At 41.7% G+C, this 22,761-nt stretch overlaps 1 protein-coding gene across 2 annotated transcripts in view; it reads left to right on the forward strand.

The window, feature by feature from the left end:
• Positions 1-562: 562 nt before the first annotated feature.
• LOC149185206 (DnaJ/Hsp40 cysteine-rich domain superfamily protein) overlaps positions 563-22,761 on the forward strand; it is a 98,342-nt gene continuing 76,143 nt past the window's right edge. Inside the window, exons 1-2 of one of the 2 annotated variants that reach the window (XM_089417801.1) lie at positions 563-906; positions 990-1,272. In XM_089417801.1, coding sequence (XP_089273927.1) covers positions 724-906; positions 990-1,272 — 466 coding nt within the window. In that variant the 5' untranslated portion in view covers positions 563-723. The remainder of the gene's footprint in view (positions 907-989; positions 1,273-22,761) is intronic. The other variant, XM_089417802.1, reaches the window with a different exon arrangement.

Consider the following 22,761-nt stretch of genomic DNA (forward strand, 5'->3'; position numbering starts at 1 on the left):
CCTATGAGCTTGTTAAATAACTTCCCAGACTTTATCCTTATTCTATTTAAATAACTTCCCAGACTTTATCCTTATTCTATGCAAAGTTTTCAAATACGATAAAAAAAAATAAAAAATCATAAATTTTATTTTTATTTTCAAAAAATTAAAATGTATATATATTAATAAATTAATATTAACTTACCATAATATATGAAATACGAAGTTAGGATGGGAACAACCGAGAAACTAACAAGGAATGTGTGGATTTATTTCCCAATGTAAATATTACTCCTTTTGCTATTAGCAAGAATGGAGAAATAATTACATAATTAGGATAATCAATATAAAGAGAAAGATGTATATAGTTAATATAATTAAGATACTTATAAGGCGGCTTTTTTGTTATCAGCAAAAATGAAAGAATCATATAGTTAACGTAACCCGTATAAAGGTGGCTCTCAATAACTCATGATATCACAATGAAGCTTGAATCTGGTTTAAAAGTTATATTAAACCTTACCAACCACCTGAAATATATTATATATTAAAACCTTCCCAGCTACCTAAAATACAGAAAGTAATGTGTAATTATTATTATGATATGATAGATGCGATGTTCAACTGGAGAGACCACGTCAGTTCAAATCTTAGGGCGATTTGTTCAATGTTAGAGAGGATGTTCCCAATAACAGTACATTTTACTCCCCTGTAAATCAGCGGGGTTGTGAAGGATTTCCTAAGATGGGCAGCTTTACAGGATCTGTCCAAACTGGGATTATTACGAGGGCATATTGTTCCTCCAATCATGCATCCACCCACGCCGTCCCCTTCTTACTTGTTACAAAAAATAGCAGAAGTAACACGCCTGTCATCTCATGGGCTTTCAGCAATAGCTCAAGACCAAGGCACATATCCACGCCCCAGGTCTTTGTTTCTTTCTCTCTTAACTCTGTGATTTTGATCATGACATGATCCGAATTCCACGGTTCGCTGATTTTTGAATGCAGGCTTTGCAGGCTAATAATAATGCAAATATAAAAGGGGACGACATGGAGCAATACAAGCGCAGTCTAGAGTCTGTCTTTTGCTATGACAAGGAAGTTCCGGAGGAGATAATTGAGAAGCCAGTTGGGTTGCTGTCTTTGAGTGAACGCAAGATTGGAAACAATCCTCGATGCGGGGAATGCGTAGCCAAAGGAGTACTTCTGTGTGATACTTGTGCTGGTTCAGGCCTGTATGTCGATTCTATCCTAGAGAGCCAAGGAATTATTGTCAAAGTCAGGTGTCTTGGTATGTATGCCTGTTCTTCTCTTCTCTCTACCCTTCTCCTTATTATTAAATGCTAAAGACCACCACAGACTCATCTAAACATGTTCTAATATGTGCCTCACTATGAATTCCAGTAATTTAATATTATATATGTCGGACCGTTTTTTTCCTAACTAAAAGCTTAGAGGAGATCTCAAGCAACCCTTCCCCATGTTTGTAAATGGGGTTCTTACTAATCCATTGATGTAGATCAGGGCGCCTCACCTGGGATTTGAACTGGACACTTACCTTACCTGTAGGGAATTAGCCAAACAACTGGTTGAACTAACCCCTTAGGAGGGTATGGTTGAACTAACCCCTCGGGAGAATATGCTGGATAATTTGTCCATCTTTGAACTTAACAACCTCAAGGGGTTTACATGGGTTTGTATTACTGTCCATGTTCAACGCACCATAATAAACATACATGATATGATGATCGTGCACAAACAAGTGCTGATGGGTTTCCCCACCCAACCAGGATACAGAGCACCCAACTTCTCCTAGTGCAATGATCTTTTCACTGATTGGAGAGGCTGCTAACCTAGGTAATTGGGTTTGTGCTAGTGTCCATAATCAATGCAGCGTCACAAACAGAGATAGCTTCATACAAACATGAAGTGTTGATGGATTTCTCCACTCCATCGAGGCTGTATGGCATCTCAATTCTCCTAGTGTGATGGTCATTTCACTGATAGAAGAGGCTGCTCATCTAGTTCCAATTTTCTTTCTTTGTTTTTTTGTTTTGGATTAGTGACAATGGTTTCTTTTTATTTATATTACAATCCATCTCTATATGAAAAAATAATATTATTTCGCAAAATGTCTTTTCCAAAGGATTGGATTGCTTCAGGAGGTAAAGTTAATTGCTGACTCTGGTACTGAGTTGAGGAGACAAACCCCGAAACAAAAACAAAAGCAGTCTGCCATTAAGTATGTATTTAGATGTTAAATATGTTCAAAACTTAAGTGCTTTTCAATTTTTAATGTTTTTCCCAAGTTTTGTGGCAAGGGAATGCTGAATTTTAGCAGGCAAAGTTCAGGGCCAAAACAGAAATCCATGCTTTGAGTACTCACATCCTTACCATGGTTAAGGAGGTCCACACCAGCCTTATGAGTTTCATGCTTGGCTCATCATGTTTTAGGTCAAAGTCCCCATTGAGGACTTCTAGTACTGAGTCATTAGAGTCGTTGTCCATTTAATGAGATCCTTTTTGGGCTTTTGAATCATGTAAAAATAATTATTATTGAGTAAAATAAGTCATTTGTCACCTCCACACCAAGTTGACCCTTACCTGATCAAGTCGGCCTACATGAAGGTAATTCGACCTCCAGAAAAAGGTATATATACAAGCAGTTCGATTCATTTGGTAGACATCTCTCACACAAGTTCGACTTCCAAGAGAAGGAAGCAGAAAAAGTGTGAAATTCCAAGAGGAGGAGATTTGCTGGAGAAGGAAAAATCGAAGTTTCTGGGTTGTCTCTCTCTCTCACACGTGTGGATTTACTGGGCTATTTGCTGGAAGGTCGAAATTACTACTGGGTCAAAGTTTCTATTGGATTCAAGATTCTGCTGGATCGAAGTTTTTGTTGGGTCAAGGTTTTGTTGGGTTACTGTTTGGTTGAAGTTTTGCTGGGCTACTGCTAGGTCGAAGTTCTGCTGGGTCAAAGTCTTGTTGCTGTATCTAGGTCGAAGTTGTTGCTGAAAGGTTATCATCTGTAGAAGAAGGGAAGGGCTGACTTGGTGGTTGGAGGAAGTTTATGTCTAGGTCAAGGAGTCTTGGATCATCTCATGAAATTATTAAGGAAGAGTTGTTGACTGGGTTTTCCCCTAGATAGGGGTTTTGCCCTGGCTGTTTGCCTACATCTAGTGTCTTTGATCTTCGTGTTATTGTTATTGGTAATTGCTTGATGAACTAAGATAAAAGAAGAACTCAAGAAAGTTAATAAGAACATAAGAATATCACAAGTGATTATCAACATAAAGAAAATCTTTCTGCCTTTTTTATTTTACAACAGGATAATGCTTACCTAGTTAATAAACAGAGTGGTGAATCGTTCGATCTTGCCTTTATACAAGGTGGATGGACATGGGTAAATTATCGGGTGCACATGGGTGTACTTGTTGGATGTGGATGATCAATGAACAAGTCACAAAAGTAAGCAAGCTGACGAATGGCACATGGGTCCACCTTAGGGTGAAGGGGCTTGCAAGTGCAAGGCACGTCTCATATAAAAAGAGGACGCCTCAAAAGTGCTAAGGCATAAATGATTGCTCAATAACTCAAACTTATAAAAGGAAGGCTAGGCTAAGGGAGAAAACACACAAGACACAGTGTGTGTGAGATCTCAGTGGTTGGGTAGAGGAGGACTTTCATTCAAGTGTGTAGGGTTTGAGGATTTGTGCGGGGCAACAAGGGAGATCCAGATCAACTAACAACATCTATAGAGGGTTTGATTAGATGGATTAGTTTCTAGTTCTTGTTGTATTTATGTTCCTTAGTTTCCCAAGAAGGGATCCTTTGTAAGTTTTGAATTTAATGAATGAAGAACCGATTTGAAGGTAAAAAATATATGTGCACGTGATTGTGATATTGGTTTTTAATATTGTTTCCATTGTTAAAATCCTAGCCGTGCTTTTATTCAATAGATCTATGTAATAAGTGTTTTTACAAGGAATCCGCTAGGTAATAAATTATTAGGTTGCTAGGGTTAGAAAATTAACATGGTATTATAGCTTAACCTTTGAAAACTAATATTTGAAGTATCACACACAGGATAGTTTCGTACAGGGGTTGTAGGGGATAGGTTCATCCAATGATTGTACGAGGCAACAACACCAAAAAATGTACAGTAAGAAGTCGGGTCGAGCGACCCTTGTTGCAGAGGTTGATAGGACAAAGTTGTTAGGTGAAAAGTAATGGGGCATGGTGGCTAGTAGAAAAGTTTTGGTTGTAGCAAAGAAAGAAAAAATGAAAAAATAAAATAAATTTTTGGAAGCAGGGTGGGGCCATGATTGGACGACAGGGTTGTCAATCACCTAGCTAGTTGAAAGGTGTCGTCGAAAGAGTCAGAATAGCCATTGGGGCTATTGCAAGTGGGAGTCACCGACAAGTGTGAGTGTCAACACACAGTTGGGTGTGTCAAAAGGCAAGTCGAAGTTGTGGGACGTTGATTTTATGGCATTGAAAGGTATTTTGCATAGGTTGTGTCTAGCATGCAGGAGAGAAGTCCTCTTTGGGTGTTTGTTCAGGAGGAGAAAATAATATAATTTCTTTCCTAAGTTTTAACTAAGGAAAACCACATTAATCAATAAATTATTAACTTTGGCTAATTGAGAAAATTTCTAAGGATAAATAATTTAATTATTTAAGTGACTTAGATCTAATCTCCACCCTTAATCAAAGTGGGTTAGGATTTAATCTAGCCCTCTATCACTTTGGAGATTAGGGATGTGGCTCAATTGAAATTATAAAGCGAACCTAAGGGAGAGGATGGACACATAGTTGCATTGTTGAGGAAGCATTTTTCTCATGATTAAGAGGCTCGAGTGACTAGAGAGAAAGAGGAAAAGTGTGCAACAATTTTTGGAAGGAGAATTTGATAGAGGGTCGAGATATTTGAAGGGGGGTGAGATTTGGAGGAGAGAGACTGAGTTTTTGGAATATATCGAGACTGTGAGAAGAGGCCAAGATTTCCAGCCAGTGCCGAATGAGGAAGGGAGCCAAAATTTTCCTAGGGTGCAGTTGTATAGGTGGAGGCCAAATATTTTGCAGGTGGAGGCTAAGAAATTTCCAGGGCCAAATTATCTTCCAGAGTATCCATTTTTAGGGGGCTTGAATTCTTCCTTTGGGCGAAAATCCTAGGGCCTGTTCCAATTTCTAATTTTGTGTAATTTCGCTATGGGTAGGTCTTAATATTTTCAGATTCCAATATAAAGTGAAGGAAGATTTATTGTGTTGAATTTCTGTTGTCTTGTGGTGATTTCCTATTTATTTTTCTAATGCAAATTTATTGCTGAAAACTTTAGAACACTAGCATATTTATTTTCACAGTTTCAATTTTTAATTTGGGTTTAATTTTTTTTTTGGGTATAATTGTGAGAAAAATAGATCAAATATGGTGTTAAAAGTTCAACATGGTATTGGAGGATTAGAAGCTCTGAAGAAGGGAATATTAGTAGCACAAGGGTTTATGACAACATATTTTTATTTTCAGTAGAAGGATTTTGTGGTTAAAGGTTTGATCTGAGAAAAATAACCTTTACTGGGTTTAGATTTGAAGGATGGCTGGAAGGGACATCCAATTTCAGTGCATGGAAGGAGAGAGTTTAACTAATTCTCATGGAAAATTGTCTATGGGAATTTGCTAATACTGATATACGACCTCCTTCGGATGCAATAACATAAGCTGCTAACAATTTGTAAGATGTGAAAGCTGGACACACTATTTTGGATGTTGTGAAGGATCATGTGATCCCTCACATATTAAGAAAGAACACTGCCCACGAGATGTGGACAATTTTGACAAAGTTGTACTAGAGTGATAATTAGAATTAGAAGATGATGTTGAGAGAGAAGTTGAGAAACACCAAGATGAATAGATTAGACATGGTGGCATCATACCTCAATAGGATTCAACAAGTTCGAGATGAGCTTGCAGTTGTTGGGGAAGCTGTGTCAGAGGATGAGCTTGTTAAGATACCCTTGAGCGGGTTTCCAAAAGAATGGGCTACATTTGTGATAGGGATCCTAACACATGACAAGCTTCTTGATTGGAATAGGCTATTGGATGACTTCACTCAAAAGGAGATTTGAGAGGAGTCAATGTCTAGTGGGAAATGTAAGGGTGGGGTTGAAGAGAACCTTGATCTTGTTGGGAAAGCAAAGGTCAAACAAAACTCAAGTGGAGGAGCATCGTTACAGACTGATAAGAAAAAGGACATGAGCAAAGTCAAGTGCTTTGCATGTCACAAATATGGACACTATGCAAGTTAATGTTTGAACAAGAAGGGCAAGGGGAGGACACCTATGGTTGTATCTGCATAGATGGATGTGAACACTGCCTTGCTCAATGGTGTAATTGAGGAAGAGGTGTATATTGATTAGCCTTAGGGATTTGAGGTGCATGGAAGGGAATATCATGTGTGCATGTTGAAGAAAGCAATATACAGACTTTAGCAGGCGCCTCAAGCATGGTGCTCAAGGATTGATGGGTACTTGCTTAGCTTGGATTTCACCAAGAGTGAGGTGGATTCCAATTTGTACTATGTACTTATTGATGGTGAACTACTCATCTTAGTGCTCTATGTGGGTGATCTCTTTTTGACGAGATCTAAGAGACTCATAGATATGCGCAAGGAGGACCTTGTTTCAGAGTTCGAGATGAAGGACATTGGGATGATGCACTACTTTTTGGGATTGGAGGTGTGGTAGCAACTCAGAGAGATATTCCTTGGGTAGAGTAAGTATGTAGTTAATATCTTGAAGATATTCAGGATGGAGGACTGTAAGCCTATGTCGACGCCCATGATTACCCATGATTACTAGCTTGAGGAAGCTTAATGCTTCTGAGAGTTAGTTGGTGGATCTCATCTTGTACAAGCAATTGATAGGTTCCTTTATATATTTGGTCAATACTAGATTGGATATTTGTTTTACTGTGAACACACTTTGCCAGTTCATGGTGGAGCCAAGGAGGGTTTATTGGGTGGCAGCGAAACATGTGCTCAGGTACTTGAGAGGTGTTACCCACTTTTAGTGGGTAATCCATAGGAGAAAACTTTTATCCTCCCTGGACAATCAACAACCCTATTGATTTGCACATGACATGATGCCATGGATCCTCCACATATTGCTCCAGGAGGACTAGGTGCATCTAGGGAATATCTGAAAAGGTGGAGGCAATCCATCAAAATGCCAACGAATGCTAGAGGATTCGAGACACTAGTGAACCCACATTGAGAATGAGCTAGTAAACCGATGGATGCAATGGACTCCTATGAGTAGTAGGCCAAGTGTGAGTACTAGTCTCATCACTTAGCAATATCTGGTAATCTCTAAGTGCTGTACAGGAGAGAGAGGAGGCCAAACACCATCTTGAGCCGAAAGGGATAAGCTCCAAACTCTACAAGAATGATGGGTTGGGGGACTGTTTGCTTGCACTTGATGATGTGATGAAGAAGGGTGATCTGTACACTCTCTGTTGAAGACCAATATGACTCTAATAACCCAGGGCCCCACACCTAAGAACAATATAGGACATTTGGTCGAACAAGAGTATTCAAGAGTGACATCTTGGATGATATGTCTTGGAAGTGGTTCTGGAAACATCGTCTCTCAGGAAGAACAAGGGAACCATATCCTTTGCTAACTCAAGGTTGTAGTGCATGGTGTAGACTAAAACGAGGGCCTGTGAAGAGTACCCCCAAGTAGGTGTATGTAAAAGAGATCTCATTCTCCTTGCCTCTAAAAAAGAAATGGTGATTATAGAGTGTCTTCTTTGATTTGTTGAAAATCATGACCTTGGTTTACCCAAGTTGACTGTTAGCTGTTGAAGGTCACAAAGGAGGGTGAGGGCATCCAGTTGTATGTGCAACCCATCAGGGGATGAGGCTACCACATCATCAACGAAAAAAAGGATAAATATCAAGACATGGTAGAGTAGGCATCCATCTCCCTCCTGGATTATTCATGCAAAAATGACTCTAGCTCATTAATGTAGATCCTAAACAATGTGGGGGACAAGGGACGACCTTGTTTAACCTTGATGGTACTCCTGATAAAATCTGATAATCCATGAGTTATGCAAAGACGACCCATAACTGACTCATAAAAGCACATGATAGATGTCAACAAAGTATTCGATATATCAATATGTCTGAGTCTCTGAAATAAAGCCTTGTGGAGGATGGAGTCAAAAGCTTTTCGAAAGTCCATAAACAATGACAGACTTTTGAAGGGTGATGTTGTGCCTCGTCAATAATGATCCAGATTGTAAGGATGTGGTCAATAGTCTGGTACTTAGGATGGAAACCAACTTGTCATTGGGCTCTAAGTTGCCTCTTCCCAAGCTCCCTTGTAAACATCATGTGAAGAGCCGCAGCGTAAAGTTTAGAGAATGTGTGGCCTACCATGATCGTCTTGTAGTAGTTGGGATCCATACTAGAACTCAATTTGTGAATTGGGTGGATAATGTGATGTGACCAAGGTTGTGGAAAGCTCGCACAAACAACATGGTTGAACAAGTTGGCTAGGTGGCTATCCATGGCACAAATACCCTGCTTGAAATGCTTTTCTTGGAATCCTTCTTCATTAGCTGCTTTACTTGTATTTGTCATCCAAAAAACCTCTCGAATATCTTGGTAGGAAAATAAATGGCAACGTGGGAGGGAGGTAACCTAGATGATGGGTTATCTAGGAACATCATATAGGGAGGAAGTAAGGGTAAACCTGGATCAAGGGTTAGGAGGGAGAGGAGAGTGATGAAGGAAGAACGTAAGCCATAAGTTTTTTGGGGAGAAAATAAGGGAATCCCTCAACTCACCTCTCTGTTGGGAGATGAAGATGCATTTCTTATGTTGAAGTAGATGATGATAGGAAGCTTTGAGATGAGGATAGGATGGGTGGGTATGGAAAAAGGCATGATGAAGTTGGATATGAAGGAGTTTGTATCCATTGCCATACCATTTGTTCATAGGACAAGATTAGTTTTGAGGTGGATCAAGGTGGATGTGGGGTGAGAGAGAAATTTGCACTTAGGTTTCTCAATCTCTGAAACTCTAGCGTCCTCCAATCTTCTTTGGAGATAAATGGGAAGAAGCTAAACTTAGGTTCCTCAAGAGAAACTTGATGAAAAATCTTGTCAAGGAGATGTAAGTGCCACAAAACATTCAACAACAATTTGGTGAAAATTTAATCAAACCCCAATTCTTTAACAAGTGCAATATGAAAGAAGATGCTTACAATAAATTAACACAAAGTCATCATAGAAGCACCATTCCTCATCTAAGAGAAAGAACCATCCAATCAAAATATCCTCCCCAAGACAAACTTGCTCATTAAATGCTCCATAACAACCAAGAGGAAAGAAGCTATAGCTAGTGCACATTAGTCTCCAAGTGTGTGTAACAACGATCCAAGAGCAAATTGACTTCTCTCTACTTATGTGAGGGCAACCAAGTCAATTTTGTCCAAAATTAGACTAAAAACCCTAAAAATAATATTAAATCTGATTACAAGGAGGATAGATCACAAGTTGATCTCTAAAGATAGCTAACTCAACTTGCTTTATGCTTTTTCAACACCCTTATAAAGATTCTCATCGAGGTTGGGACATTATAAGTTCCTTTGATTCAGAGAGAGCATGGTATGGTGGGGAACTAGGTGATGGCTAATGAGGGAGGTAGAGCTCAGGCTAGGCTTTTTCCCATGTGCTTGTTATTAGTCCTAGCCATATTTTGCATTTTTCATTTTCTTTCATTTGTGGCTATATATGCTTTTATCTTTCTTTCAACTGCATTAACATGTTAGGGCAAAGGTTTAGGCCCCGACTCAAAGATGTGGATAAAGGGAGCCAATACTAGTGACAAATGAAAATTAACCTAAAGAATGGAAGTGGATACAAGGATAGATGGAAAGTGATAAGCATGGATTACCTTGGTCACGCTACATCATTCAATGCCTTCTATTTATGCCCCTCCTGAACAATGTGTTGAAATATGTAACTTGGTTTGGCCTTCATAATGACATATGTAATCATGATTTTATGTATTTGATGTAATGAGAAAAATAAAAATATTATTGTTATTCTTGAATCATGGGTTTCATGCTCAAGGAAATTTATTTTATAAGTCAAGCTCCCATTGAGAGCTTCTAAGGTTTGTCATTGAGTCTACAATCAAGAGAGTCATTGTCATGCATGAATGACCCTTCTTGGGCATGTTACATATTGTAAAAGGAATTTATTTGAGTCAAAATAGAATCAAAAGTCTCTCCAAGACCTTGTCATGTTGCAAAAATCAAGTCAGCCTACACAAATGGACAAGTTGGCCTAAAAGAAGCAATTCGACCTAGTAGAAGACCTATATAAAGGAGACTTTGACCTCACTTGAAGGACACATTCACTCAAGCAAAAAGAAGTTCGATATATCTAAAAAAAGAAGCCTAATACCTAGCGAAGGAGAGGATGGAAGAGCGAAGTAGTTTTGGACTGTTTTTGGGCTATTTCTCTCCACACGTGCGAAAGAATTAGAGCACCTATTGTAGCAGAAAAGGTTGAGTTGCAGAAGTCGATTTAGGGCATCAAGAAGGACACTTTGCAAGCCGAGTTCTCTAGGAGAGAGAATCAACTCAAGTGAAGAGGAAAAGGAGAAAGAATCTACCATTATTTTCCACATGTGCAAGGGCTAGGGTTTCTGCAGAAGAAACTACTGGAGGTCGAAGCTGTAGAAGAATCTGTTGGGAGGTCGAAGTTACAGAAGAATCTCTTGGGAGGTCAAAGTTGCACAAGAATTTGCTGGGGGGTCAAAATTATAAAAGAAGTCGTTGGAGGTCGAAATTGCAGAAGTCGCTAGAAACACATCAAAGAAGAAAGGTTTGACTTGGTCTTGGAGGGTCTTAGTCAAGGGTCACAGGTCTTGGAATTCGTCAATTGAAGTTCTATAAGAAGAGAAAAATTCTGGTGGGTTGTCCTCTAAATTGTAGAGGTTTTGGCCTGGCTAATGGCCTATATCTTGTGTCCTCTTCTCTCATTGTTCTTTATGATTTGGTAGCTGGTTGATGATAAGAACACAACAATTCGACCTAGTAGTAGACCTATATAAAGGAGACTTCGACCTCACTTGAAGGACACATTCACTCAAGCAAAAAGAAGTTCGATCTATCTAAAAAAAGAAGCCTAATATGTAGCGAAGGAGAGGAAGCAAGAGCGAAGTATTTTTGGACTGTTTTTGGGCTAATTCTCTCCACACGTGCAAAAGAATTAGAGCACCTATTGCAGCAGAAAAGGTTGAGTTGCAGAAGTCGATTTAGGGCATTAAGAAGGACACTTTGCAAGCCGAGTTCTCTAGGAGAGAGAATCAACTCAAGCGAAGAGGAAAAGGAGAAAGAATCTACCATTATTTTTCACATGTGCAAGGGCTAGGGTATCTGCAGAAGAAACTACTGGAGGTCGAAGTTGTAGAAGAATCTGTTGGGAGGTCAAAGTTACAGAAGAATCTCTTGGGAGGTCGAAGTTGCACAAGAATCTGCTGGGGGGTCAAAATTACAAAAGAAGTGGTTGGAGGTCCAAATTGCAGAAGTTGCTGGAAACACATCAAAGAAGAAAGGTTTGACTTGGTGTTGGAGGGTCTTAGTCAAGGGTCATAGGTCTTGGAATTCGTCAATTGAAGTTCTATAAGAAGAGAAGAATTCTGGTGGGTTGTCCTCTCAATTGCAGAGGTTTTGGCCTGGCTCATCGCCTATATCTTGTATCCTCTTCTCTCATTGTTCTTTATGATTTGGTAGCTGGTTGATGATAAGAACACAACAATTCGACCTAGTAGAAGACCTATATAAAGGAGACTTCGACCTCACTTGAAGGACACATTCACTCAAGCAAAAAGAAGTTCGATCTATCTAAAAAAAGAAGCCTAATACCTAGCGAAGGATAGGAAGGAAGAGCGAAATATTTTTGGACTGTTTTTGGGCTATTTCTCTCCACACTTGCGAAAGAATTAGAGCACCTATTGCAACAGAAAAGGTTGAGTTGCAGAAGTTGATTTAGGGCATCAAGAAGGACACTTTGCAAGCCGAGTTCTCTAGGAGAGAGAATCAACTCAAGCAAAAAGGAAAAGGAGAAAGAATCTGCCATTATTTTCCACACGTGCAAGGGCTAGGGTTTCTGTAGAAAAAACCACTGGAGGTCGAAGTTGTAGAAGAATCTGTTGGGAGGTTGAAATTACAGAAGAATCTCTTGGGAGGTTGAAGTTGCACAAGAATCTGCTGGGGGGTCAAAATTACAAAAGAAGTCGTTGGAGGTCGAAATTGCAGAAGTTGCTAGAAACACATCAAAGAAGAAAGGTTTGACTTGGTCTTGGAGGGTCTTAGTCAACGGTCATAGGTCTTGGAATTCATCGTTGCACAAGAATCTGCTGGGGTGTCAAAATTACAAAAGAAGTCATTGGCGGTCAAAATTGTAGAAGTTGCTAGAAACACATCAAAGAAGAAAGGTTTGACTTGGTCTTGGAGGGTCTTAGTCAAGGGTCATAGGTCTTGGAATTCGTCAATTGAAGTTCTATAAGAAGAGAAGATTTCTGGTGGGTTGTCCTCTCAATTGCAGAGGTTTTGGCCTGGCTGATGGCCTATATCTTGTGTCCTCTTCTCTCATTGTTCTTTATGATTTGGTAGCTGGTTGATGATAAGAACACAACAATTCGACCTAGTAGAAGACCTATATAAAGGAGACTTCGACCTCACTTGAAGGACACATTCACTCAAGCAAAAAGAAGTTCGATCTATCTAAAAAAAGAAGCCTAATACCTAGCGAAAGAGAGGAAGGAAGAGCGAAGTATTTTTGGACTGTTTTTGGGCTATTTCTCTCCACACGTTTGAAAGAATTAGAGCACCTATTGCAGCAGAAAAGGTTGAGTTGTAGAAGTCGATTTAGGGCATCAAGAAGGACACTTTGCAAGCCAAGTTCTCTAGGAGAGAGAATCAACTCAAGCGAAGAGGAAAAGGAGAAAGAATTTACCATTATTTTCCACACGTGCAGGGCTAGGGTTTTTGCAGAAGAAACTATTGGAGGTTGAAGTTGTAGAAGAATCTGTTGGGAGGTCGAAGTTACAGAAGAATCTCTTGGGAGGTCGAAGTTGCACAAGAATCTGCTGGGGGGTCAAAATTACAAAAGAAGTGGTTGGAGGTCGAAATTGCAGAAGTTGCTAGAAACACATCAAAGAAGGAAGGTTTGACTTGGTCTTGGAGGGTCTTAGTCAAGGGTCACAGGTCTTGGAGTTCGTCAATTGAAGTTCTATAAGAAGAGAAGAATTCTGGTGGGTTGTCCTCTCAATTGCAGAGGTTTTGGCCTGGTTGATCGCCTATATCTTGTTTCCTCTTCTCTCATTATTCTTTATGATTTGGTAGCTGGTTGATGATAAGAACACAACAATTCGACCTAGTAGAAGACCTATATAAAGGAGACTTCGACCTCACTTGAAGGACACATTCACTCAAGCAAAAAGAAGTTTGATCTATCTAAAAAAAGAAGCTTAATACCTAGCGAAGGAGAGGAAGGAAGAGCGAAGTATTTTTGGACTGTTTTTCGGCTATTTCTCTCCACATGTGCGAAAGAATTAGCGCACATATTGCAGCAGAAAAGGTTGAGTTGCAGAAGTCGATTTAGGGCATCAAGAAGGACACTTTGCAAGACGAGTTCTCTAGGAGGGAGAATCAACTCAAGCAAAGAGGAAAAGGAGAAAGAATCTGCCATTATTTTCCACACGTGCAAGGGCTAGGGTTTCTGCAGAAGAAACTGGTGGAGGTCAAAGTTGTAGAAGAATCTATTGGGAGGTCGAAGTTACAGAAGAATCTCTTGGGAGGTCGAAGTTGCACAAGAATCTGCGGGGGGGTCAAAATTACAAAAGAAGTCGTTGGAGGTCGAAATTGCAGAAGTTGCTGGAAACACATCAAAGAAGAAAGGTTTGACTTGGTGTTGGAGGGTCTTAGTCAAGGGTCATAGGTCCTGGAATTTGTAAATTGAAGTTCTATAAGAAGAGAAGAATTTTGGTGGGTTGTCCTCTCAATTGCAGAGGTTTTGGCCTGACTGATGGCCTATATCTTGTGTCCTCTTCTCTCATTGTTCTTTATGATGTGGTAGCTGGTTGATGATAAGAACAAAACAATTCGACCTAGTAGAAGACATATATAAAGGAGACTTCGACCTCACTTGAAGGACACATTCACTCAAGCAAAAAGAAGTTCGATCTATCTAAAAAAAGAAGCCTAATACCTAGTGAAGGAGAGGAAGGAAGAGCGAAGTGTTTTCAGACTGTTTTTGGGCTATTTCTCTCCACACGTGCGAAAGAATTAGAGCACCTATTGCAGTAGAAAAGGTTGAGTGGCAGAAGTCGATTTAGGGCATCAAGAAGGACACTTTGCAAGTCGAGTTCTCTAGGAGAGAGAATCAACTCAAGCAAAGAGGAAAAGGAGAAAGAATCTACCATTATTTTCCACACGTGCAAGGGCTAGGGTTTTTGCAGAAGAAACTACTGGAGGTCGAAGTTGTAGAAGAATCTGTTGGGAGGTCGAAGTTACAGAAGAATTTCTTGGGAGGTCGAAGTTGCACAAGAATCTGTTGGGGGGTCAAAATTACTAAAGAAGTCGTTGGAGGTCGAAATTGCAAAAGTTACTGGAAGCACATCAAAGAAGAAAGGTTTGACTTGGTCTTGGAGGGTCTTAGTCAAGGGTCATAGGTCTTGGAATTCGTCAATTGAAGTTCTATAAGAAGAGAAGAATTCTAGTGGGTGTTTCTCTCAATTGCAGAGGTTTTGGCCTGGCTGATCGCCTATATCTTGTGTCCTCTTCTCTCATTGTTCTTTATGATTTGGTAGTTGGTTGATGATAAGAACACAATAATAATCAAGTTGAAGAATAACCTAATCAAGATAAGTAAAAGGACATCACAAGCAGTTATCAAAGAAAGAGAAATCACCTAATCTAGTTGCCTTAGATCTCTCAACATGGTATTAGAGCTAAGGTGACTAAATCAGGGAAAGGCAACTTAAAGAAGGATACTCAAGGGTCGAACCACAAGAAGATCATCTAGGAAACATCAAGAGCATCAATCATCTAGAAGGACTAGCCCTCTCATCATTTTAAAGAAAGTAATGAAGAGCTTCAAAGAAGACCTCAAAACCCTAGCTCATTCAAAGAAGTGTTATTCAATTGAAGCATTCTTGGAAAGTTTACAATCTTCATCACAAAGGAAAGAAGACCTGAAGGACATGACATCCAAAGAAAGACCCTTTATTTAAGTACCTTGGGAAGGCCATCAGATTCTACACTATCATCCGAAGAAGCAAGAAGAGGCATTGTCGTCATCATCAAGAAATCAAGGTGATCTCACTCTCTTTGAGCCAAGGATCACTTTTGAAGGAAAACATCTTCATCAAGAAGACATCTTCTATTATCAAGAAGGCATCAAGTTGAAGATATTGTCATCAAGGAGTATTTTTTTTTTTTAACTGTAACGGATATAATTTATTAATGAAGTCTGGTTGGGCCTAAGCCTAATCAACCAATTTTACATAGCTTTTCCTTACATCTTTTCCACCATTAAGGAGATTCCACAAGCCTGAGAAATCTGGAGTGCCTGGACTACCTCTCAGAACTCTGCTCATTTTCCGACATGATGACAAGGTTTGCAGTGACTTTAGCTGAAAACCACTGGAGGTTCTAACGCGTTATGAGTTACTATCCACTGTAGGCGATTGTTTTCAGTGTCAGGCTGTTACTATCAGTTGTTGTCGAAGCTGGAGCCCTCCATCCGAACCCAATCTGAGTGCAGAAGCGTCGGTAAAGAACTGACCAGCAGTATCCTTATACGAAGTCCTCCATCCGAGCCCATTCTGTATGCAGAGTCATCGACATAGTGGTTACCAGCAAAGTCCATATGAGTGCCATGGTAAGGTGCATATGCCGCCTTCAGAATCGGAGGTAGAAAGACTTGGCAGTAACAATGAGAGACTCCTCTGTTCAGATCTCCTTGACGAAGCATTTGCAGGCCACCGTCTTTATCTAGCAGCTACTACCCAGTGTGATTGATTTTAAGATGGAGAAAGGTCCCCAGATTTACCTGTGCACATCATGCTATACCCTGTTACAGTTGATGTGCCGAAATTGTCAGTCATAATCCTCTCGAGAATGTTCAGTATGTTGTGATCCATGCTTCCTGCTTCTTGTTCTGTTCTGCCCTTGAGTTAGGGAATGCAATATGAATTAGCGCTGTTGCCATTGTTGTTGAGAGTTCCCGGTGCTAAGAGACAACCTTTGTTTGCCATTTCGTCCGCCTCCCTATTCAGACTTCTGAGGATATGGTATATTTTGAAGGAGGTGAAATCTTGCAGGATTAGCTTTAATCTTTTCAGAGACTTGTTGAGAATAGCATTGTTGAACTGGTCATCTGAGTTGATCTTCTTAATGAGGATTTCGGAGTCTCCGAATGCTTGGCATTCTTTGATGCCTTTATCCCGAACTATTTGGCAGGCTTTTGTGAGAGCAAGGAGCTCTGCCTGATTGTTTGTGCAAATACCGAGCCCCCAGCAGAAATGGACCTTTCTGAGGTTGTCTGAGAAGTATATGACTCCTCCAGCTCCCGCAGCCCCCGGATTTCCTTTGGAGGCACCGTCAAAGAAGATTGAAGTTGTGTTTTGGGTCTTCCACCAGGTTTGAAAGGCAGCTTCAGGTTCTCTGATTTTCCAAGATGGAGAGGGGAGGGGAGGGGGAAGGGAACGAACTTTGCTAATGGGATGAGGGCTGTGGAGGTTCAGCCAAGCCTTTTCAGAGGGGAGAAGGGAGGAGTCAGAGATTTGGGAATGCAGGAGGACAGATTCGATAAGAAGAGCTTTAGCAATTGAGGCGGATTTAGCAGGAGAGCGAGAGGAATTGTTGAAGATTAAGTCATTCCGGGCAAGCCAGATTTCCCAGCATACAAATTTGGGAATGGAGAGCCAAATGTGAAACCACAAGGATTTATTTGGGATGGTTTGAGGGTAATATTGAAACCATTCAGAAAAAAGATCAGCCACGGAGCTGTGATGGGGAGGGGAGGCGGGCAGTCCAAGGAGAGTTAGTTTCCAAACTTCTTTGGCAAAAACGCAGTCAATGAACAGGTGGGAGGCTGTTTCTCCAGAGTTTCTGCACATTGCGCATCTATGAGGCCCAACAAAATTTCGTTTTGACAAGTTGTCCCCTGTGAGCTGTTTATTCTGCATGAGGATCCAAAAAAAGAAATTAACTTTGGGTAGCCCCTTGGCGCTCCATACCTGTTTCCAAAGCGATGGCGTTCTCAGTCTATCTTTTTTGATCTGCAGGGCAGAATAACCCAAAGCTGACGTGTAAAACCCAGTATCACCCCACCCCCATCTGTCTGCGCTGTTGCGGTGGACCGGCGCTGCGTTTGAGAGCAGCGATTTGAGAATTTCGATTTGGTATTGGAACTGCGCCGGCACAGGTGGGATCGCCCAGTCGATCCAGTTTCCTCTACTGTCCCAAGCTGAGATTTCATTCAGCTTTCTTATTCCTGCATCGTGGAGCCAATCTCTGATGTCCCGGATTTCTTCGTGGGAGTTGAGAGGGGGACTGTTCATGATGCGGTCTTTCCAGAGAAGGGTCTTCTCCCCATTGCCCGGAATGCGGTACAGATGTTTCCTAAAACTGCTGATGCTTTTCCTGCAGAGGTTCCAGGTGTGTGTGCCTGCGGTTGTATTGTTTGCTGACAGGTGCCTGAGAGAGATCCCCTGCGCGTATTTGGAGGTGAGCGTTTCACTGACCGGGTGTGAAGGATCTGAATATATTTTCCACAGGAGCTTGCATCCAAGTGACAGATTAGAAAGAGCAGGGTCTCTGATCTGTAGCCCTCCGTCCAATATTGGCCGCTTGACTAGATCCCAGTTTGCCAAATGCATTTTATTGTGATTGCCTCTGCCTCCTTTCCAGAGAAAGTCTCTCAGGAGACAAGAGATCTGCTCCATAATGTGTTTCGGGGCCAGAAGGAAAGAGGCTTGGTAAATGGGGAGAGCAGATAAGACGGATTTAAGAAGGATAATTTTCCCTCCCTTGGTTAGCCAATAACCTCCCCAGGAAGTGATCTTGTCTTTAATTTTGCTAATGATGCCATGCCACAGAGATCTGTTGTTGACTCCAGATGTGAGGGGTAAGCCGAGATATTTGATGCTGTCCCATTGTGCGAAGCACTCAAATCCTAGGGTCTGGGCTATGATATTGAGATTGTGTTGGCTCACATTCCATCCAAAGATCGAACTCTTTCTGTCATTTATCACAGCTCCTGAAGCTCTACAATAACTTTTTAGCACAACATCGAAGTTAACTGCTATTCTAGTAGAGGCTCCGCCTAGAAGAATGGAGTCATCTGCAAAGAGAGCATGATTTATTGGCTTTAGAGCATTTGCAGTTCGGATTCCTGGGAGATCACCAGAGTTCATTTCCGCAGCCAGCTTCCTGCTAAGAGAATCAGCCATGAGAATGTACAAGAAAGGTGAGAGTGGACAACCTTGCCTTAATCCGCGATGAGCTTGGAAGAAGGATGTTGGGCGACCGTTGACCATGGGGGCAATCCAGGGGTTTGAGATGCAAGCTTTGATGAGATTGATAAACTGAGGAGGAAAGCCGAAGGATCGGAGGACTTGGAGAAGAAAAGAATGGTTGACTCTGTCAAATGCGTTAGCCATGTCAAGCTTGATCAGCATCCCCTTCTCTTTCCTCTGTTTGCTGGAGTGGATAGCTTCCTGCACTTGGATGATGTTGTCCAAGATGTGTCTGCCTTTGACGAACCCCCCTTGGGCATTGGATATTAGTTTGTCAAGAAGGGGTTTGATTCTATTTGCCATAATTTTAGACAATATTTTATAGGAGGCGTTGCATAGAGAGATGGGCCTAAACCTGCCGAAAGTTTCCGGATTGGCCTCTTTTGGAATTAGAGCAAGGAAGGTGGAGTTGATGCCTCCCCCAATCTTGGCTTTTCCAAAGAAACCTTGTATCATTTTCAGCAAGTCTATTTTGATGATGTCCCAGCAGACTTTGTAGAAGTGTATTGTGAATCCGTCTGGCCCAGGGGCCTTATCTGATTCCATTGCCCAAATAACCTTGATGATTTCTTCTTCAGATAAGGGTTTCAGTAAAGCCTGATTGTCCTCATGGGTGATGAGGTGAGGAATATGAGAGAGGAGATCTTCAGTGTCTTCTTTGCTGCCTTCATGCCTTGTGCCGTATAGATCTTTAAAATGATTTTCAGCTGCAATTTTTATTTGGTCAAATTTATTGCAGATCTGCCCTTCATCATTTTTGATCTCAGTGATATGATTCCGAGATAGGCGGGCTTTGTACTGTCGGTGGAAAAAGGAGGTGTTTCGGTCTCCTGCCTTTAACCAAAGGCTGCGAGATTTAAGTCTCCAGTGCTCTTCTTCCCTTCTGAAAGATTGGTGGATGTTTCTTTGATAGGCTGCTTCTTTGTTTAAAATTTCTGGGGTGATGTGAAGCCCTTCCATACCAATTTGCAAGGTTTCCAGCTGCTGAACATCGACTTTTCTCTGCTGGGTGGAGGGGTTGTGGAGTTTCCTTAGCCACTCTTTTAAGGCTTTTTTGGTGGCTTTTAATTTTTGCTCCCACACAAAGCTTGGGGATCCGTTGATGGGGATATCCCAAGCTGATTGGATAGTATCCATGAACCCTGCTTTTTCGATCCAAAGTGGACTGAATTTAAAGGGAATAGGACCAAGATCTTCTTCGGGGGCCAAAAGGAGTTGAATTGGCTTGTGATCCGAGGAGAGCTTGGGGAGAATTTTTGTTGATATGAGGAGGTTTTCCATCAGCAGGGAGCTTTGAATTAGAAATCTGTCCAGCCGGGCAGCGATGTGGTCAGGCCCAGTTCTGTTATTGGTCCAAGTATATTTGCCTCTCACCGGGGCAAAGTCTAGAAGATCCCTCTGCTGCATTATTTCCTCTACCAAAGGCAGCAGCTGATCTCTGTTGCTGTTTCCCCCCTTTTTTCCTTTGGCTTCATGACTAAGTTAAGATCTCCTCCCAGGACGATGTTATTTAGGGAGTGGTGATCTAAGAAGGCCGAGAGAGTATTCCAGCAGTCTCTTTTTTCTGCATAAATAACAGGAACATATAGATTGAATAAGGCTATAGTTAACTTACTTTCAAGATGCTTGAGCTCCGTGAAGATCCAGTGTTGGGTCTCATGGGAGTTTAACAGGTGGAACTGATCTTCCGACCAGAGAGTTGCAACGCCTCCCGAGGTTCCCCTTGAGCTGACTGCTATGCCTTCGTTCTTCTTCCATTTAGATTTGCTGATATCCTTAAGGGCTTGCCCTTCGATTTTGGTCTCTTGGAGCAAGAGGATGTCTGAGGGTTCTATTTTCATCAGATCTTTGACAGCTTCAATTTTTGGTTGGGTCCCCAGGCCTCTGCAGTTCCAAGAGACTATACACATTATTTACCTGGCGAGGGATTTGGGATTCCTCCCTTGGTGGATCTTCCTCTAGTATTTCTTCCTATAGTCATCTCTATTGTGGACTGGCTGCCTTGCATTTTGAGACGCTCTGCCTCCTCCTCCCTGACTGCTTTGTGGGTCTTCCTACCTGCTTTCTTCGAGGGTCTCTCATAGGTCTCTTCCTCTGAGGAGTCTGAAGATTCTGGCACTTTTTTCTTCTTTGTTATATCTGCATACGAAGGCCTGGAGGGGCTGCCCTGAGGAGAACCAAGCGATACATCTCCGCCTCGCTCTTTATTTGCCTGTGGTTCTTCGACCTGTGCTGGAATGGTCAGATCCGTAACTGGGGGTTCTGATGGAGAGGCTTCTTCGGAGATTGGGATCTCGTCCAGTTTCTGGTGGGTTTCATTTTCTTTGCTGGGTTTTCCTTGATTATTCCCCTTTGTGGCTCCTTTCCCTGATGCTTTTGCATGGCCCGTTTTCTGGACTGAGGTCCATTGATCTCCCTTGGGGGTGTGGCTCTGCTCTTCCGTTTTTTTCTTGCAGTGTTTTGCGAAGTGTCCATAGCCATGGCAGTGTCTGCATTTAAAGGGGATCTGCTCGTAATCCAGCTCTTGAATATGGGACCATCCTGCCACTGTGAGTTTTATTGCTTCGGGTAATCCTTCTTCCAGATCTACTTCCACGCATATTCGGGCGCAGGAGTATTGATCTTTCCTTACGGCCTGATCAATGTATTTACCAAGGGAGTTGCCGATGATTTGGAGAGATTTCTGACTCCAGCAATGCAGGGGGAGATGGGGGAGCCGCACCCACACTGGAACCGCAGAAGGAACATCCTGGGTCGGGTCGAAATCTAGAGACCATTTATTTAAATATAATCCCTGTGGCCCCATGAAGTATGGCCCGTTCCTGAAGATGAGGCTCCGGTCTTCTGCTGATTCAAAGACGAATACAAAGAAGCCTTTACCTACAAAATAAGATTTGATCCCTTCCTTGATCAGAGGGGTCCAGTTTCTCTTGATCCAGTCTTCTACAGATTTGGGCGATGGCCAGAGGCCGGTGAACTGCCCAATGAGCCCTCTATCGGCTAGATTCAGTGCCGAGCGACAGGTTTCTTCCTCAGGGAGGGCCACCGTGGGGATGCAGTCTTTTTTCTTGACGAATTTCTGTTGTTGAGCAGATGGAGGGCGTCTGCTGCAAGCGTCAATCATTTTCTGGAATTCAATGACTTCAGGAGGGAGAGGGGGGGGATCCGCCTCCCCATCGCTAGGCATGGCTGCCAGGAGGGCCGCAGCAGCAAGGGCGATCGCAGCACCAGCACGGGGGCGGCGCGGGAGCTAGGTCACGCTGCGGTTCAGCGCTCGTGTTTTTTTTCATCAAGGAGTATCTTCACAAGTAAGTATCTTTATATATATGTCTGAATTTGTTAAAATGACTTCATTTTGCAAGGAGAGCAACAAATTGGTTGGGTCATCAAACTTCCTTGCATGGAAGAAGAGGACAAATTTAATCCTCATAGAAAATGAAGTCGTTGGACATGTTAAGGGTTCAATCACTAATCCTCCAAAGGAAGAAGCTCAAGCTCTAGCCAAGTATATGAAAGGGGAAAAAAGGGATAAAGGATCCTTATAGAATCCTTCAAGGATCTTCTCATACCTTATTTCGCATAGTTGGAGACATCAATATAAATCTACGAGAAGTTAGTAGAATTGCTTTCCGTAAGCACTGCTGGAGAAGTCATATCTTTAAGAACTGAGCTATACAAGAGGAAGATATCAAAGGAAGAAGGAAGAGCCTCATATTTTATGAGGGTGTCAGAAATACGAGACCAACTGCAAGAGTTGGGGGAGATCAGAGTTGTGTTCAATGCACTACTGGAGGAATAGGGCAACTTCGTATCAAGCATCTATGGAAAGAGGGAAGCCACCCCATTCGGTGAACTCTAGTCATTGTGTAAATTGAAGAAACCAGGTTGAAGGCAAAAAGTGACGTGGGATCAAATGAACAAGTTCAAGCATTTGTTGCCATGGCTAAAAGAAAAGGAAAGTTTGGAAAATTTGGTCCTCAGAAAAAGAAGAAGAAGGATATGTCAAAGATCCAATGCTATGGCTGTCAGGAATATGGGCATTACAAGAGAGATTGTCCGAAATTCAAGAAGGACAACAAGAGGAAAGAAAGAAATGAAGCTCATATCACTGAAGAAGTGGAAGAACCTGATGAGAAGAAGTCCAAAGGGATAGATCTTCACTATTAGGGTTT

The sequence above is a fragment of the Pinus tabuliformis genome, chromosome 3_2, assembly GCF_031772625.1.
Source record: "Pinus tabuliformis cultivar Carrire ecotype Pingquan chromosome 3_2, CPIR1, whole genome shotgun sequence".
In the NCBI taxonomy this organism is placed as follows: domain Eukaryota; kingdom Viridiplantae; phylum Streptophyta; class Pinopsida; order Pinales; family Pinaceae; genus Pinus; species Pinus tabuliformis.